At 43.1% G+C, this 18,830-nt stretch overlaps 1 protein-coding gene across 3 annotated transcripts in view; it reads left to right on the top strand.

Annotated features, from left to right (window-relative positions):
• nrg2a (neuregulin 2a) overlaps positions 1-18,830 on the top strand; it is a 113,715-nt gene that overhangs the window by 58,901 nt on the left and 35,984 nt on the right. For all 3 annotated transcript variants that reach the window (XM_035434447.1, XM_035434446.1, XM_035434448.1), the window contains exon 4: positions 15,860-15,980. In XM_035434447.1, coding sequence (XP_035290338.1) covers positions 15,860-15,980 — 121 coding nt within the window. The remainder of the gene's footprint in view (positions 1-15,859; positions 15,981-18,830) is intronic.

Below are 18,830 nucleotides of genomic sequence, written 5' to 3'. Positions count from 1 at the left end.
GCATTGTGTCATCATCGCTGACCTCAGTGGGCAGATAGCTGCATCTCTCAGGATCAATGCTGTTTCACAGAGAGTGAACTGGGAAATGTAGTCCAGAAATGTAGTCCACCCATTTACTGCAGTGCTCAGTGTGGAAAATATCCTCAGGGTTTTCCACGGAGAAAAGATGCATAAGATGGAAATCACAAAAGAATTCTAATTAGGGCAAGCTGACGTAGCCTGAGGTTATCTGGAGGGTATATATTTAATTTCCTTAAATTGTGCTCATGGACCATAGCATTGTGGCAAAAGCACAGTACAATTTATTTTATTTTAATATTCTGTATTTAGCTAGGTGATGCCCATTGAGATTAATAATCTCTTACCCCATGAGACATTAAACATGGGTATGTAAATAATCAAAACCTTCACTGTGCATTGCATTTGCAAGTAATGAAACATATATAAGCAACATCAGGACTGCCTCGTGGTTTGTTATATGCCACTGAGCCACCTAACAAGAAATACATAAGAACATAAAGAAAGCATGTTTCGCTTGATTCATATTGAAACAAGGTTATATGATGCAATGAGGGATTTAAAATATCATGCTGGGAAATGGTGTGTTTGGGCTGAGTATTCAAATTACTGCATTATTCTTATTTGTGGATTTCTGGACTATGTTTAAATAATAATAATAATAATAATAATAATAATAATAATAATAATAAAAAGGTGTTTGTAGGTGTTGCTGTTTGCACCCCGGGGCGGTGTTCCCACTTTAGTCTTGGCCTTTGTTTGTGTGCTCCAGCCTCATTTTGTTGTCAGAAATGATTGCGACTATTTATTTATTTCACCTGCTGAATAAATCGCTGTCACTCAAAATGGAGCAGTCAGAAGCTTCAGGAGAGATCAGCGTGCGGCGTACTGCTTTTCATTAGTCAAGCTGTGGTGCCTTTATTTATTTTGGTGTGCGTATTAAGCGGATTTGGGTTTTTCAGCGACGACACGTGTGCACCACGAGGCTCGATAGCACAGAGTGAAATGTCAGGAGCGGCAGTGCTTATGGGGCCCGGGGGAAAGCCCCAGGACTGCAGGGGGCGCTGTGTCGCAGGCAGATGGTCAGGGCCGTGGGGCTGTCGTGCAGGGTGATGGTCCGGTCTTCGGGGGGCGCTCTCATAGCCCTCGGGAGTGATGGAGCCGTAAGGAATGTGAAGATGTGAAAGACGTGCAGCTGGAGAAAGGATTTTACTCCTCATCAGTCATGCTGGGGCCTAACCCTAACCCCACCGCCCCCCCGCCCAACCCACACACACACACAGATGCACACACACAGGCGTGCACACACACACGCATACACGCACACACGTGGACACAAACACACACATACACACACATACACACACAGATACACACACACCCACACACATGGGCACGTACGCACACACGCACGTGCACACAAACACACACAAACAAATACACACAGGCAACCGTACACACATGCAAATGCACCCAGGCATTTCTCCATGAACCCCAAAAACACACACTCACTCTTCATCAATCTTACACAGAAGCACACACAAACACACACACAATACACCCACTGCACACCTGTCTTTTAAAAAACTGTACACCCCACTGTAAACTTCTCTCCAGTGACATAAACCACACACCTGTCACCGTATGCAAAATACTGGCCTCCATAAAACAACATGAGCTTTAAGCATAAAGCAAAATAACTTCAGCCATAAATAATACAAACCTTGCTTCATCTATCTGTAAACCAGGCCCCTCGCTTCACTTTCCAACAAAACATTGTTCTTTTCATTAAACAAACTGCTCCCCCTCTCTCTTTCTCCCTCTCTCTCTCTAGAGAAATAGGGAAACAGGCTTGCTCTCTCGCAATGCAAACGTCAAGATTAACTCAGTTTAAATGATGCTAGAAATCTTTTCTTGATGTTAGGCGCAGTCATGGCTGAACGGGAAGTACCTGTAAGCGAATCAATGCCATCGATCGCTGGCTGTGTGGAGAAACTGTGGACATGGTGGTGACAGAGTGCCCTGCAGGCAGCCCCTCTCACTGGGAGATTCATGTGTACCCCCCCTCCCCCCCGCCCCCTGCACACACACACACTCCCTCTGGAAAACACCACGTCACATTTACCTCAAAACACACACTCATGCATGCATGCATTTACTGTATACACACACACACACACATACGCACACACATCTTGTAGCATCTTGGACATCTGAAACCTGGGGGCTAAAAACATAGGAGCATCTGCAGTCCCCAGAAGAAAGGTGGATACCCACCTAACTTCTGGGGACTGGGGTGTGCTGGTGGCTCTAGGTGGGTACAGATACTGTTTTGTTGTGAGCCCTCAGGTTCCTCTAAAAACCCTGAAGTGCAGTGCATTATGGGCCTGCTTTGCAGGTTTACATAATGCACATTTAAACAGTTGCGTATTTGCTGGGTTAGGTTCTTCTGGTGTAGACATCACAATAGCCATGCCTAAACCCCCTCTTTCAAATGGGAATCAGACTGTTTCTAAATCTTCTGTTTACCAGTGTTGATCTCAGGGTGGGACCTATTGCCCTTTTTGCTTCTTTTTGTACTTTTAAAACACTTCTTTAGTAGCCAAATCCATGGAACTGCCCACAGACTATACATTTGTATTTGTCTTTGAATTAAACTGTAGACACAGCAAACATACAGCTAGACAAAATATCAGATTCCTAAGGCCTGTAAGGTGTGAACCCTGACAATCGGGTTAATTTTGAAATGTGTTGGTCATGGGCTTGGTGGTAGTCGGTTATTCTCAGTTGTTTTTGCCTACCCCCACCCCCCTGATCCCCCCCACAACTCCACAGTGCCCTGCTGTTGAGGGTCCCGTCTGAAGTATTCATTACCCTGTTAAGCCAGGCTGGGAGTTTCAGTGGATTCCATACTGTCCTGTTTTCTGCATCAGCTCCTAGTAAAATCAGATGATCTTCAGATGCCCCCCCACCTCCCTCCCCCCCCAGAATGGGTCAGGCTCGAGACGGGCCCATTGAAAGCCTGATTGGGAGACCCCGTGACCCCTGGGCAGGCATGCTATGCTGGCTACCCCGCGTTCCCTAATTCGATTGTGTGCCCCTCCCCACGCCAAATGCCTGTGGCGGGCGCTACGCTTCTTGGTCGCAGCATGCTAAAGGGGCCGTCTTCTGATTTGAGGATTTCACGCTGGAATGGGGGGGGGGGGGGGTGTATCTGAGAGGGGGAGGGAAGGCTTGCTCTCTGTCGTGCTCCGAGCCCAGGCTGGAGGCAGTCAACAGTGTGGGTCGACCGTGTGTGCGAACACTTCACACCTTCTCTGCTCTTGAAGATTTTTTCCGGTGCTGGAGCCTGGCGCTTCGGGCGAGGGGCTTCATGTTTTTCTCATGGAACTTGTGGGCCACTGGAGCGGACGGCCCGTCCGGGCGCTGGATCTAGCGTGGAGACCCCTCTGGCTCCTTCCTGGAATCTTCCGTGGCGTAACTTTGTCCCAGTGCCTCCGGGGTGTTTCGGGGTGAGCCGACCTGCCCCCCGGCCCCAGTAGCGGATGGATCCCGATGTCCCGCCATGCGCTCTTCCGGCACCTGTCCTGCTGATGTCACTGTGCGGGGGGGCCGGAGGAGGCCGGGACGCCGGAGCGGATTCGGTGAGGTCCCCAACGCGGCCGGGCTGCTGCCTGCGGACGTGGGGGGGCTCGACGGGGGCCAGAAGCCTCCTCCTCCCCTCCCTGCTCCTGCTCCTGGCCCTGGGCGTCTGCACCTGTGCTTTCCTCCTCCGCTGGGTCCTCCTGCAGGGCCTGGGATGGACCCACCCCCCCAAACCTCCCGACCCCCCTGACCTGCTGGACCTGAGAGGGGGCGAGGGGCGGACGCCTCCCCTCGGAGGCGGCCTACGGACCCCGGCGCCGCCCCGCGGACAGGTGACTACCGAGGAGGCTGCGGGTTCGAGCGGTGCTCCCGTCACTTCGCCCGCTCCTTCCCCGCGGGTCTCTGGGGTGCCGGCACGGTCCACGGAGGACCCCGCTGTCCGCGGCACGCCGGAAGGCGTGGGCGTGTCCTCTGGGCCGTCGCCGACCGCAACTGCGCGTCCCTCCCCCAGCTCCGCCCCCCCGCTCCTGGGTGAGTGCTCTCTCCTCTTGTTTACCTGCAGGACCCGTTGCACAATCGCGTGCTACGCTGCAGCACTGTACCCTACCCTTTGATATTCTCAAGAGTTTTCACAATCAGGCAAGACCAGACTCATTCCCCTGTGTGGTACAGAAAGGACAACGCTAGAGACTGGAAACCCTTTACAATCCACGTTTGCATGAAATCAGGACGCATCTTGCAGTCTCAGTTATGTATGTTTGCATTTTACATGCCTAAATTTGCACGTATCTCTTCCACATTGTGGGAAAGTGTAATGAGCTTCCTGTTGGAAAGCGTTGGTGGCGCATTATCATTAATAATATTTGTTTACACGTCCCGCTCAAATATTTGGTGGAGATAATGCTCTTTCTCTCTGGATCTTTGCCTGGACGGTGATTTAATGCCCTTCCTACCGCTGTCACGGATTCCTCTCAACACCAGCAGAACCAGATGTCTCTCTATTTCTCGCCCCCTCTCTCTCTCTCTCTCTCTCTCTTTTTCTCTCCTTTTATTCTTTCTTTCCTTCTCTGTTCAAGCTCAGCTGGAATTTGTAGGAGTGTGACACGTCTGATGGGCGAACACTGTGTTTACGTGCGGGGATGTTGTGATTGCATCGCCGGGGTGGTGGTGGCGTGCAGATTTTCTTTCCGCTGATGTTCTGGAAAGGGGGTGGGCGCGGAGTGCAGAGGCAGTTTTTAACTAAGAAGGAGGGGGAAGTAATCGCCCACCCCATAAGTACTCCCTCTCCCCCTCACTCAACTTTGGTTTATAAGGATTTCAAGGTCAGTAAGAAATAAAAACAAGAACATTTATCAGAAATGTAGAATAAGCCCATTTTGGCTGCAGGCTGTCTAATGTACGGTGCACTTCACATCTCCTCATGCGTGGAAGATTGTAAATGAGTGACATAATCCAGAGGTAGTGGCAATCCTTTGCGGGGAGGTTGTTTTGAACTCACGCTGCATGAAGCACCAGGAATGTGTGCCTTCTCGTCCCATGAGCTGACCTTGTGTAGCGGTGAATCCTGCCTCTGTCCACTGTGACCAGAGCCAAAAGTGTCATCAGAGGGCCAGCTCCGGGGAAACGCCTCGCTGGTATCCCCACAAACGCAGTCACGAAACACAGCCGTGTCTTTCGGTGGCTGGATGATTCAATCTCAACCTTTAACGCAGCCTGTGTTTGCCTATACTGGCATTTAGAGGCCAAAGGAAGCTGGCTTTCCTTTGGATACAGGGAGCCTGGGCTGTTTTGAATAAGCAGTCATGCTTCAGAGCTCCTGCACATTTTCAGAGTTAGATGTCACACCCTCCAGACGGTCCAGTCGGCAATTCAAAAGAACCCAGAAAATGTATTAGTGATCTTTGGAGATAGACGAAAAATTTTGAGGGTAGCGAAGCGGAGAGAATGCTCGCAGTAGAGCACAGTGGATAAGGAGCTGGACAAGCTGCCCAATGGTTATGCGTTGAAATAACAACGGTTGCCATTATACCCAAAACCTGCATTGCTGTAAGTAAACACCCAGCTGTTTGGATGGAAAGCAAGTCATAAAAATCTGCAAGTGCCCTAAAATGTAGCATTAGCTTGATTTGCGATAGTTTCCACCTGGGCACAGATTCCAGCAGGTGGCGATAGGGGTTTCATAGCTGTACGAATCTTGTGATTAGTTTGGTTGGATGCTGCTGGTTTATATCCTCTGATCTTTCTTACCAAAAACAACAAACTTAAAGTTTAAAGTCTTCAGTGGTGGGAGAGGTACTCCCCCCCCCCCCAAAAAAAAAATAACCCCCCCTCTAAAGCTCATTATACCTTTTGCTCTCTTTCCCTCTCTCTTTCTCTCTCTCACTCTTATTTTTTATGACTTTCCTAGAAACCTTGGAGGGCGTTGAAAGACCGATTTGTTTGTGATGTTTTCCAGATGGCCCCTTGGTCCCCTTTTTTCCATCCCCATTTGGGGTTCTGGGCCTCGGAGAATTAATTACACGTGCTGACCAGGCCCACTGGGAGTTGGGGGGGAGGGGGGGGCAGAGGAACACCCCTGGTTAATGATGCACGCTGGGCCGGGTGAGGCACCCAATCACTCTTCATACAGGCCACTGGGGGACTTTGAAATCACTGTGAAGTCGCCCCCCATTTTCCTTTGTAGGCATTAGCCCATCACCTGGATGCGGTTCTGGCCGCTGACCGCACGGCCCGCTTGACCTGAGGTACTGATTGACGCTTCCTGTGGCCCAGAGTGGGCGGAGCCAGGAGCTAGTATGCGACTGTCAATCACTGTGGACGTATGAACCAACAAAACATACTTTCCTCATTGTGTGGGGGCAAAACATACACAACAGAGTGAGAAAGAGAGAGAGAGAGAGAGAGAACCTATGATTCAAGAAAAACGAATCATAGGTTCATGATAGACCATAGGTTAATGATAGATGAGTCGAATGAAAAATGGCCATCCAGTTGCGTGGCAGTGAGACCGTAGAAGGTGTGGCTGTAGAGGGAGTTGGCATGTGCTTACGCCTAGATCATACCTGGTCTGTGAAGCTAAGAGCAAGACATTTAAAGCGATAACTGTCCTCAGCCTGTGGGTCGAGCATTTTCCTTTTCAGCTGAAAAATAATTTTACTTGCTAGCATCTAATATGAAAGCATTACCTATGGAGCTTCACGTTAAATCATTTTTAATGATGGCATTGACAAATGAAGTTATTTAGCTTATGACTAGATTTTCTGTTTACATTGTGTACTCCATCGCATCCATTACTCGACTGTTTGTAAGCTCGGGCCCCAGATGGCCTCAGCTTCTCACGGTGACCGTGGCTCTGTCAGGGAGTGACTCATCTAAGAGGACATGATGCGGGTGACAGAAATGGCAAGTCTTGCTCCATTAGCAGCAGCAAGGGGTGGAGGGGTGGTGCAGGGTCTGTGGCAGGGATTTTTAAGAATGTAGTATTCATGCAGCTGAACAGGGAAGAGGAATGTGATAGTGTGTGTGCCTGTGTGCCAGTGTGTGTGTGTGTGTGTGTGTGTGTGCGTGTGTGTGTGCGTGCGTGTGTGTGTGCGTGCGTGTGTGCGTGCGTGTGTGTTGGCAGACATAGGCAAAAATACATAAAAATATATTTTGATACAAAATAACTTCATCAAATCAATAAGAATAAGCAATTGAATACTAGTTCCAAAATAGCTAAATAAAATGCATTATTTAGCATTTTCTAAATACAAAAATACATTTCTCGAAAAGCATCATGTTTGGTTTTAACAGGCACATGACCGCATATTTTTTCATCTAACATTTTTCTGGATAACTTCCCGTTTGTTTTCACATAATTTGTCCATCCTGGTTAGCTTTGTAAAAAGTCCTGCAGTACATCACTACCTCCTCTTATGTCATGCCAAGTTTTGTAAAGCTTGGACATACTAGGGTCTGCAAGCACAAATTTCACAATCAAGGTTTTATGTCTTGGAAAAGAATTAACATTGACCAGGGCCTAGCTTCCAAAAATCAATGTAGTGCTCGATAACCTTAGAACCATTCAAATTCAGTATTCCAAGATAGCACATTTTCAGAAATCACCAGCTACTTCACTGGCTAGCTAATTATTTGCAAAAGTGTCTTGCTTGCTATTTAACATTCCAGGCTTGCTGGCAATTTGACATGTCAGGGTAAATTGATGCAAGATGAATGAATCCATGTTATCATATCAGACAATTGCAAATATTGTGAGACCACCTAATTTCTGATTGGATAATAATAGGCTAAATGACAAGTGGATAAGCAAATCAGATATCCAAATAAAAAACACACAAGCGAGTGAACAGAGATAGCACAGAGAGAAGGCAACACAAAGGCTTCATTTAAATTAAAAATGATTTGATAGGAGAGAGAACAGGATGTATTATGATACAGAAATTTCTCTTTCTGAAGTATCGTGATACAAACTGCATAAAGATTTTTCCAAGCCCATAACGTACTAAATATTTAAAATTATTTGAACGATATAATTCAAATACATGTAATTAAAATGCTACCCATTCCTCTGTGTGTGTGTGTGTGTGTGTGTGTGTGTGCGTGCACGTGTGTATGTCCCAAACAAAGTTCACCTGTGATGCACTGTGATTTTGTATATTTGTGTGTCCATATTGGAACCGCATATTGGGGTTGTCCTTCAGAAAGGAGCCTGAGATGATACTGAAAAAAGTGCACTCCACCCAGATGAGCAGGCTGGTCTCACTGCTCCACCCTTAAGCTGGGGTGTAGTTTTCGTTAAGTGTGTGGGACATACAACTTTGGAAAAAATTGAGAGACCACCCCATGCTTCTTAAAGAAAAATCAGGGTTACTCCACCAAATATTGATTATTGAACCCTTCATAAGCAAAGGCATTGTTATTTTTATTATTTATTTATGGGTATAAACTTGTTTACTTTGCATTTTTCAATGTATAATATGCATTTTTAGTATTTTGACTTGTCATTTTCTGCAAATAAATATTATGAATGACAATATTTCTTGTTTGAAATGAAAATCAAATGAGGTCAATTAGTTCATGAAAGAATATTAAAGGTTAGATTTTACACAGACACATGCCCATAAACTGCGAACCTGGAAATTTGATGTGGCCTCTTAATAATTATTTCCAGTGCTGTACATGCACGTGTGAAACTCCCAGCGCTAGAAAGAAAAGAAAAATGGGAAAATAAAAAGAAGCTAAAAGACCTGCTGACCACCTGAGGTTCGGGTCCACTGCACTGTGGAAAATGTAAATGGAGAACACATTTTGAGTCCCTACCTACAGTACTGTAAGCTGTAAAACATGGAATGCATTGTATACAATGTAGTTTATACTCGCAGTCATCATTTCTGTCTGTCCTGACAGGCTTAATCCAGAGAGAGCTGATTGAAAAAAATATTGACTGTCGAGGCTTGCTGGACGTAGAACATGGACTGCAATCAATCAGCCATACAATTTTGCTTTGGCGTTCACCTGTCACAATGGGATAATCACAGAAGGTTTTGGAAAACTCAAAGTGTTGGCATGACAGTAAATTCTGTTTAAACCGCCAACATTAAAAATGTTCTTTCGTTTTTTTTGGAAATGTAAAGCGAGGAAAGTAAACTGGGTTGTTTCCCCACTGTTATAAATTGCTGTTCCAATTGCTTAAGATGCACACATTCTTTGCAAACAGACATTATGCTGCAAGTTCTCGATAAACAAATTCCTATGTGTCTCCGTTAGGTTTGCTTTTTTTCCAGCATAATTGAAAAATGACACCAAAACAAGTGAATGCACGTGTTTGTTCTGCAATGTCTGGGCATGAATGAGATGAGATCTTTTTTCTTTCTCCCTACGGAATGCGCTTAGAAAATTGGCAGATTCTGAAGCTTGTGATTTGCAGGAACATGGTGTTTTTATTTTTTCTGAAAGGTGAAGCAAGTACAAAGCACAGTACATTTGATGCTTCGTATACCAAAATGAGATTTCTATGAACTTCACAACTGCACCACAGTGTTAATCATTGGGTAGATGGCAGATTTCTCTTTCATTTTGATATATGATATATGATTTATACAGCCAGATATTTACTGAAGAAATCAGGTTGTGAGTGCCTTGCTGAAGGGTACAAGAAGCATCTGTATATTCTTGGTAATTTCACAGACACACAAACCAAGCATGCTGCAAGTTAAAACGCATTGTTGGGGTATTACGCATCTGTGCGCTTGGTAGTATACACTGCCAACCCCTCTGTTGAGAGCATACTGACACGTACTGTATGTCTGTATAAACCACAAACATACTTTGGTAAATTTTGGAATGCATGTTTCTTCTCATTGAGCACTTTTTCCAAACTCGTAAGGTAGCGTATCTCAAAAGAGCCCTTCACTATTTTCACTAAATACTCTTTTGTCTCGTGTTTTGCATGGGCAAAACGCTTGCTAATGTAACACTATTTGCATGAAGATTCCTCTTCTGCTGCTTTTTTCTTAGTCAGAAGAGATTTAAGAAGTAGCATTAAATACAAAGACTTTTTTGGGAAGTACTGGTAACTAACTCTGCAAGCTGTGATTTTCAGTCTTCCCAAGAATTTGAGGACACAACCGGAGAAATTCTGTGCATACTTTTTCTGAAGTATTTAAATTTTGGACCAGCACTTGTTACGCAAACCTCAACTGGAGGAGTCACATAGGGGACATTTTCAAATGCTTCATTCATCCAACCAGGATGAAAAAAGCTTTTTTTTTCCTTCTCCCAGACCCCCCTACCCTGGTTCTGTTTACAGCCTCTTCATCTTTTTCGAAGCAGTTAATATACTGTATGCCTGATGACTTATTTAGCAGTGAGGTATAAATTATTGTCTATTTATTTGGCAGCTAATGCATCCAAATCCACAGGGGCTGAAGCTTAAGTGTTCATTTATTACGCTGGAATTTATAGTCTCCTTAACTTGTCTTGCTTTCTGACTGAAATGCTGGTCAAATAACCTTAAATGTATTGTTAATATGAACAAGACCTTAAAATAAATTATGCCCCAACAGACACACTAACTGCACTGTGTGTGTGTGTCACGGAAAAATAAAAACTGGTTAGTTATTGACAGGAATTTTACTCAAAGTCATGATTATGAAATCGATGGCACAAAATGAAATACAGAACACAGTCTATTTTTTTTGCTGAAATAATCAGGCTTGACGTTAATAAATGAATGAATGAATGAATGAATGAATAAATAAATAAATAAATAAATAAATAAATAAATAAATAAATAAGTGGTGTGTACAGAGTCAGTGTTTTGTGTCGCACATTGCAGATCAGCACATGTAGCTTTAATCCAAACAATCTGCTAGCAGCTTATGGCAGGCTTCGCCAGCCCTGCTTTCAGAGCTAATTAGTAAACAGTGGAGAAATGCAACCCCTCGCTGCTCTGCGTGTTATTAAACAGCATTGGCAAGCTATTCAGGAACACGAGGACTTGTTAATGCTCTATTTTAGCGTTAAGGATAGCTGGGTTTTTTCCCTCTTTGGTCTCTTTTACTCTTTACATGGTTTGCGGTTCCAGCTGACTCAATTACGTGCTCCACAACTGGCATTTCAAAGCAACATGATTTTTCACTGGAGGCCATAACTTGCATGCTGAATGATGGCAGCGTTACTGCAGCTCTCGAAGGATCGCGGAACAGGCTGTGTGGCTCATGTGGGGTTCATGGGGTAGGACTGCGGCAAGTATACTGAACACAAGAGGAATGCTGTCATTACGCTCTCACTTTACATTTAAATTTGGCCCAATATTCAGCATGCGTGTTGCTGTGGAATAAACTTATTTCATTACTTCTGAGGAGGGTTCAGCTCTTTATTTGTTGTTCTACTAATATAAGATTTATTCTTGTAACCAGGGACAGCGCTGTACCTAGGACCGTTTTCTCACCTGTAATTCAGTCATCCCTCAGCAAGAGGTCGCTAGAGCCTTCTTGTCAGTCAATTATTGCAATGCACCTCCCCAGTAATCTATTGGCATTAATGGGCATTCATTAAGTGCAGACATTGATTTACAGCAACATTCCCACCATCACGTGTTTTCAGCGAAGAGAGCCACAGATATGCAGAGAAATTACAGCATTGAGCAGTAGTGTTTTAGGTAACATTAAAGTAATGAGAAGTAGGTCACACACATCAGAAGTGCAGTTCCTGTATATCACCTGCAAAAAATGGTTATTTCAATCATATGGTTTTCAGCAGTGTAGGCGTCAACATGAAAGACGAAAACAAATAAACCCGAACTAAATAAAAATGCTAGATTTAAACTTTGATAAAGTTTCACCACAGTCATTTATTTGTCTCCACTGTCATTCTTTGGTGGTGATTAGTGTAAAGTTATCCGTATGACGAGGCACATTTTTCTGTATCAGTAGAATTGGCTGGAACAGACAAGTATTGTTTTGCATTCTACATAGCATTTGGCATAATTTTCTTTTTTGTTGCCTCTGTCCCAGCACTGCCCAAGTATCAATGCAGTCCCTTGTTTATGTGCAAATACTTCGGTTGACAGGTCCGCGGTTTCTTTTGGAGTGCACGTTGTCAGTGTCTCAGCACCTTCTGCAAATGTTTTGATGCCGTGGGTATTTATTAATTCAACCGCACTGTGTCTGTTGAGTCAGTGTTTGGTATTTCGTTTTTTGAGTTGTGCAACCTTATATATTATGTTTCATGTATTTCGATCTCTCCACTCTCAAACCAGCGGATCATTTTTAGCACTTTTGCCATTTTCTGCAAGCAACTTGAGCAGTGCCCCTGAGCCGTTGTCGTGCCACAACTCCGGTCGATGTGCCAGCACGACAGTATTCAGTGTGAAGTCCATCTCCGGGTTCACAAATCGGGTGGAGAAACTGAAGTGGCTAGAAATAGCTGTACATGGCTAGAAATAGCTATACAAAATAAGTATTGTACCTTACTGAACCTGTGTTTAGCAGTTGGCTATGACCATGAAATGCACTTTTTGTACGTCGCTTTGGATAAAAGCGTCTACCAAATAAATGTAATGTAATGTAATGTAATGAAGTGTTGGGAATGGCAGAGTACAGTGGAACGCTAGCTGCCATGTCTCGTCTGCATGGTTTGAGGGTAAAGTCTAAACATTGCTCTATGGCGCATTGGATGAAATTACCTTTGGTCACATGCGCTAGATAAACTGGTGCCTCGACTCATAACGTAAACCTCTTGCAGATGTAAAGAAGCTGACACTTTTTGATGGTGCTGATATTTTGTCTACTTTGGATACTCGCTGCTAGTGATAGCAGCTTAAGAACTTTTTATATATAAAAGACAAAGTCTGGAGATATAGATATGTTATTTCAATCATTTAAGATTCCAGGGGTAACAAAAAGGAGATACTCTTGGTGTATACTGGGCTAAATTTCAGGAGATGGTTCTACCATTGAGTGCTGCTGGGAAATGAATCCTGGGATTTGTGAACGAGGTCATTCCTGTGCATTTAAGCAGGAGTACAGTTACTATAGAACTGTTCAGCATTCAGAATTCTGAGCAGTGTACAAGGTCATTGACTGTTAAAACTGCTGGATTCAAAAAATAAACATATTTCACTTAATCCTCACGTCCCCAACAGAATCTTTTCACTTGCAAACTCAACTGCATTTACAATTTTGCCATTTCTATGCAGTTGTAACAAAGGGATGTATGCAGGGACCAAGTGAAACAACAAAAGACTGCATTTCTATATTTGACATTATGATTTCCTGTGATTCTTTTTTTCTTTTAACAAGTTAGAATGCCCTAAAGTGCTCTGACGTCTTTCTTGACACAGATTGTGTAGACTGAAATGTCAGTCTTTTTGAGCAACACATATTTGAATTGTTTAATCGGGGAAGTGAAATGCTAGCTTTTTACAACCCAACAGCTTGAAACCCTTTCACTCAGGCATGAAAGGAAGGGGGAAAAAATCTACGCCCTGGGATTGAACAAATGACTGAGTATACTGTATGAGGAGAGCAAACAAGATCACATTATCCAGCTTTCAATTATCGAGCACTCATCACTGATTGGTTTCTGAAACAGAGAACTGGTCAAATGTAAATAGAAGATGAAAAAAAAAACATTCTGTGCATTTTAGTACCTGTGGAATAAGGTTTGTTTCCATAGAAAAAATAGTAAGTCACAAGAGATGGGTGTAAATCCTTGCTTGAATCCTAGATTCTGGGGTTTGTGCTGTTTTCTCTGCTCACTTGATAAAGGTGATGAGGTTCACTCCAGTTATTGCAGTATGTTTGTGCCATTAATTATTCTCTGCTTTTTCAATTTGGTATTCACTGTACAGTTCTTAACCTGTGCTTTTAGCTCTGCTCTTCTGTTAAATGTGTTATTCCTGTACTGTACCTAACCTGTGGCTAACCTGTGCTGTTTGCAGTGCATCGCTGTCAAATGTGCTATTCACTGGACACTGGTTTGCCTGTGCTGCAAGAGCTGTTAGCAATGGTTGACTGTTAAATATGATATTCACTGTGTGGTGGTTAACCTCCGTTATTATCTCTGGTCTTCTGTTAAATATGGTTTTCAGTTTGCGGTGGCTAACCTGTGCTGTTAGTGCTGTTATCAATAGTCTGGACCTCAAGACCCCCCCCCTCCCCCCACCCCCCCAAAAAAAGTCCTACCTCCTCATTTTCAGCATATTCCCTCCGAACAGTCTACCATAGCCATATTTTGGTGTTTGTTCTGCATTTACGATAGGTTCGTGTGAGCCACATAAATCCATCTGCTTCCCAGCTGTACTTTACAATTATGTGCAGGTTCAATTATGTGCATTTATACAGTTCCTCTTGACTCATCATACTATGGATGCACCTGTATTTTTATAATGCAGAACATGTTATTTTCTGCATTTTTTATCGTTATTTTTATTGCAGGATTTCATTAATCCTGCATCAGTGTGACCTCTCTGTAGCGGGATTAGTTTAAAAACGTCACTCTTTTGTCATTATTACTGGTGTCGAAGTAAATGTGCCTTACATTAGTAGCCCAGACCATCTTTTAGTGGGTGCATTATATGTGACAAGACTGCCATACCAGGGTTTTTGTTGAAATGGCGTGAATGTCCTTGGTCCCAGTTGTTCGGCACTTATGTATTTATTCTGAGGTGTTTGTCCGTTAACAAGGGTGTTCAGAAGATGGGTGGTTTTCTCATTTCTAACTCTTGTCTGCGAATATGGCTTCATTGGCATTTTCTGAGCTAATTATACTGGGGCGATGTCTTTGGCAACTTCAGACTCCGTGATTAGCATGGGCATGCTAATTTTAGGAGCATGCCTAACCCGTCTGCATGTTGTAGAATTGCTCACAGCAAAGTTGCAAAATCTGCCTTTAATTTGCATTTTGGATATATCTCAAGATAATTAGATCATATGTTTTTAAATCTTAAAAGGCTACCATAACGCGGTAGCTTACTCCACACTGGGGATTACGCTCCTGTGTCAGATCGAGATGCTTTGTTGAAATGGCCCCGAATACCTGCTTTTCATTTTTGTAATAGTGCGCGCCAGTGTCTGGAAATTTTAATCTGTCCTCTCCTGACAGCACATCTCCGCATATTCAGCCTCGGTCTGGCGCATCGGGTTACTCCCGCCGGAGTGAATCACCCACTCCGCGCTGTTCTCCGTTCTGTTCTCAAAAAAAATGTACCGTGTGTCGCATTCCTGTTGTAGCGTGCGCTGTTCCCAAGAACTGGCCTTTCAGAGTTTTAGTAGTTTATCTTGTTAGTTTTTGCAGGGTAAACTGTGTGAAGTATTAGTGTTAGGTTTTGAGATTCCATCCCCTGTATTCATCTTTTAGAGTATATATTTTTCCAGTGTTACTGATTCATAGTGTGTTGCTTCCAGTATTACTTTTTGAAATGATGCTGCTGCCAGTATTTATTCATATCTACCAGTGCTCTGTTCAATGGGCCCATAGCATGTTAGTCTTTCATTCTATTTCTCTTTTTAGCTAATTAAACTACTGTTCCCAGTGTTTTTTGTACAGTTTATGGCTGTTCCTATTTGTGGTCCTTGCCAGTTAACGTTTTATCATATTTGTGTGTCAAATTATTAATTTTCTAATGCTTCAGATTACACTCCTCCTGTAACTGGTGTTCCAGAGCAGGCAGTACCAAGTGCGAATCCGTAGGGGTGCCTGTGTCTTTCTTGCCAATCTCTCCATGTAACGTGCCCTCTCTGCTGTCCCGCAGTAACCACCACACTGTCTCCCGGCTCTGGCCACGCCCGAAGATGCAACGAGACGGAGAAGACCTACTGTGTGAATGGCGGCGACTGTTACTTCATACACGGTATAAATCAGCTGTCCTGCAAGTAAGTGAACGCTCGCCTCCGTTCGTCACCAATTCCTGGGAGCGCCTACTTTACTCCGCTCTTCAGCCACTGATTCCCTTTGTTTAACCCTTTAAGGTGTGAGGCCACAAATGTGTGGTTAGAATGTTCTTAACAGAACATTCTAATGCTGATGTAACAGTCACTACTGGCAATTGAAAGCAACGGATTTCTAGAACACTGAAGAATTCAGAAGAAAAAAAAACATTTGAAAAAGCCTACTCTTCAAAGGGTTAAACTTATTGTATTCATTGCAATTACAATATTCATTGTTTATGTCATTCAGTGTTTTCCATTAATGATTTTGTTGGATTCTGTTAACTTTGATGCTGTCTGTGTTCCATTGCAATTTGGGATACACCTGTGACTGCACTGATAATTTCTAAAGTGTCCTTTATTGCCAGACTTCTAAATAATTTAAAGTTAATGTATTCAGCTGTTCAGAGATGTGACTTCTTTGTCTTACTATTCACTTGTGCTTGTTAATGGAAACAGTGTGTTCTCAAAGAAGTCTGTACACAAATGCACATGTAACCGAATAAGGATTGGTAATGTGATGTGAGAAATCTGGGTTAATTCAGGATTCAGACTAACCCAGGCAGATTTTACCCCAGGGTGATAAGATAAACACTTGCAGAGTAGTTCAGCACTTGTGTCAACGTCAGTCTGAACATCACATGATCAGAAACAGATGTTGAATCATGACAAGCCCGCTTATAACTCACATCAGAGTGTGACTGGTTGCTCATACCTGAAATGCACACCATTCCTCTTTCAGCACCAATAATTTATTATTTCAAAGAGTGAAGCCACAGTGAGCTCTTCTGTATTAAAGTTTTTAATGGTACATGTAGGTAGGTAGCAAAACAGTCAGATACGCAGACATAGAAAAGTATATCCCTGGGGGGAAGAAGATTCATTTTTAATCTGTGACATGAGGGATTCAGGGCTGGGATCTCACTTAACCACCATGCTTGAACAACAGATTCTATCCTGAAGTGGGCATACGATCATTTTAATGCACAGTATATATTTTTTTACAATGTTTTCTGAAGATATGTGCACATTAATACACATTATCACACGTAGGATTCTTTCCTTTACTCTTATGGCATTGCTGCAGAAAGAACCATAATTAATTAAGCTGATTAATATTGTATGCTTGTTCATTTTCCATTATTTTCAGGTAATGTAATGTAACCCCCCCAGCACAGTAATCACCAAATTCGTACATTTTAATTCATAGACTCATTAGATATTGTCATTAGAGTGTTACAGTGGCTTCTGCCCAAGAAGACAAATTCTTTATTTGATCTCATTTCGAAACAGAAAATCCAAAGAAAATTTAGAAATATAAAATAATCTCCTGACACCCATTATGCCATGACCACTCGATAAACCTTTCATAAATATTAGCCTATTCTTTGTTTCATGCGCGTCAGTGATTTTGTTACATGCAGCCTGATGCTTTTAGTAATGTGATGGGTTTAACAGCAAATCATTAGAAACATAATTATCCTCTACAGTTCAGGTTTCAGAAGTGGTTGTACCGTATACCGTACTGGTTTTTCCAACAAACTGCAGTTTTTTCACAGTTTGAAATTCTGCTAAAACATTTTATTTCCTTGTGCAGCCTGAACATTAATGCCTCTGTTTTACTCTCTGGGAACATGTTTTTTTCCCCTCCTTTTCCTCGATAGTTCCATCTCTCCTTTAGGTGACACCAAAAGATTTTTTTGCTTTTATATTCCAAATTCTACAAATCAGTCATGCCGGGACATTGCTTTATGGTAAACGTCAAAGAAAATGCGCATGCAGACAAAGACTAGCGAATGGTGAACTATCACAGTATCAAAGGGCTGCTGACAAATCAGGCATGCAAATCTGCTCCATAAATAACAAATTTAGTACTAGTGCTACACACATCATGCTGGTAAACTGGAGATGCCCAGTTCCCTTGGCTTGGAGAATACAACAACACATATCAAGCACACACCATGATGAGCAAAATTAATTCACACCTCTCTCTCTCTCTCTCCCTCTCTCTCTCTCACACTCACTTTCTCTCTCTCCCTCCCTCACTCTGTCCGCATAATCTCTCATGATCACTGTCTCCATCACTCTGGCACAGTGCACTCCATCAAGTTTTATTCCAGTAAAGGTGGTAAAGGTAGCCGTAGTCCTCTTTGCAGAGCAAAAGACACAAAACGATAAAAAAGAGAGATGTCCCCTCTGACACGACTTCCTCTGACATCAGACTTCTCCGGGCTCTCTCAGTGACAGAAACATTTTCTCTTCACTCTCAGACTCGTTTTGTCTCAGCCCATTTTTCTTTTCTGTACCTTTAATATTCTGCCATTCTGTCATCCCCCTCCCCTGTCTCCCCTGACAGACACGGTACAGACTTCCACCTGTAATAACATTTCCTGCTAATAGTTTACTATAAACTATAAATAGTATTAACGATAAGGCCAATCAAATACTGTCTTAGCCCTTGCCCACTTTTCAGAGAAGTGCCGCATGTTGTTGTGTTTTTTTGTTGTTGTTTTTTTTGCATATCATCCATTCTCATTAAGTGTGACAGAGGAATGCATTGAGAAAGACCCTTAAATGCCATGTCATGCTGGTTTAGGGGAGAAACAAATGTTTATGGCAATGAGGCCTCCTACCAAGTGAATGGGTCCATTGTGTAAATTCCTGTAGGAAACAGGCAGGGTTGTAACTATATGTGTGTGTATACTGATTAAAATAAATGAAGTAGTTAATTGTACCGAAGGGGTTAATCTTCCAACATCAAGCTTAATTGCATTTTTTTTTTATTTGCTCAAACTA

Source organism: Anguilla anguilla, chromosome 9 (assembly GCF_013347855.1).
Source record: "Anguilla anguilla isolate fAngAng1 chromosome 9, fAngAng1.pri, whole genome shotgun sequence".
Taxonomy (NCBI): Eukaryota; Metazoa; Chordata; class Actinopteri; order Anguilliformes; family Anguillidae; genus Anguilla; species Anguilla anguilla.
The sequence above is the reverse complement of the archived record's forward strand: the minus strand, read 5'-3'. Positions and strand labels throughout refer to the sequence as shown.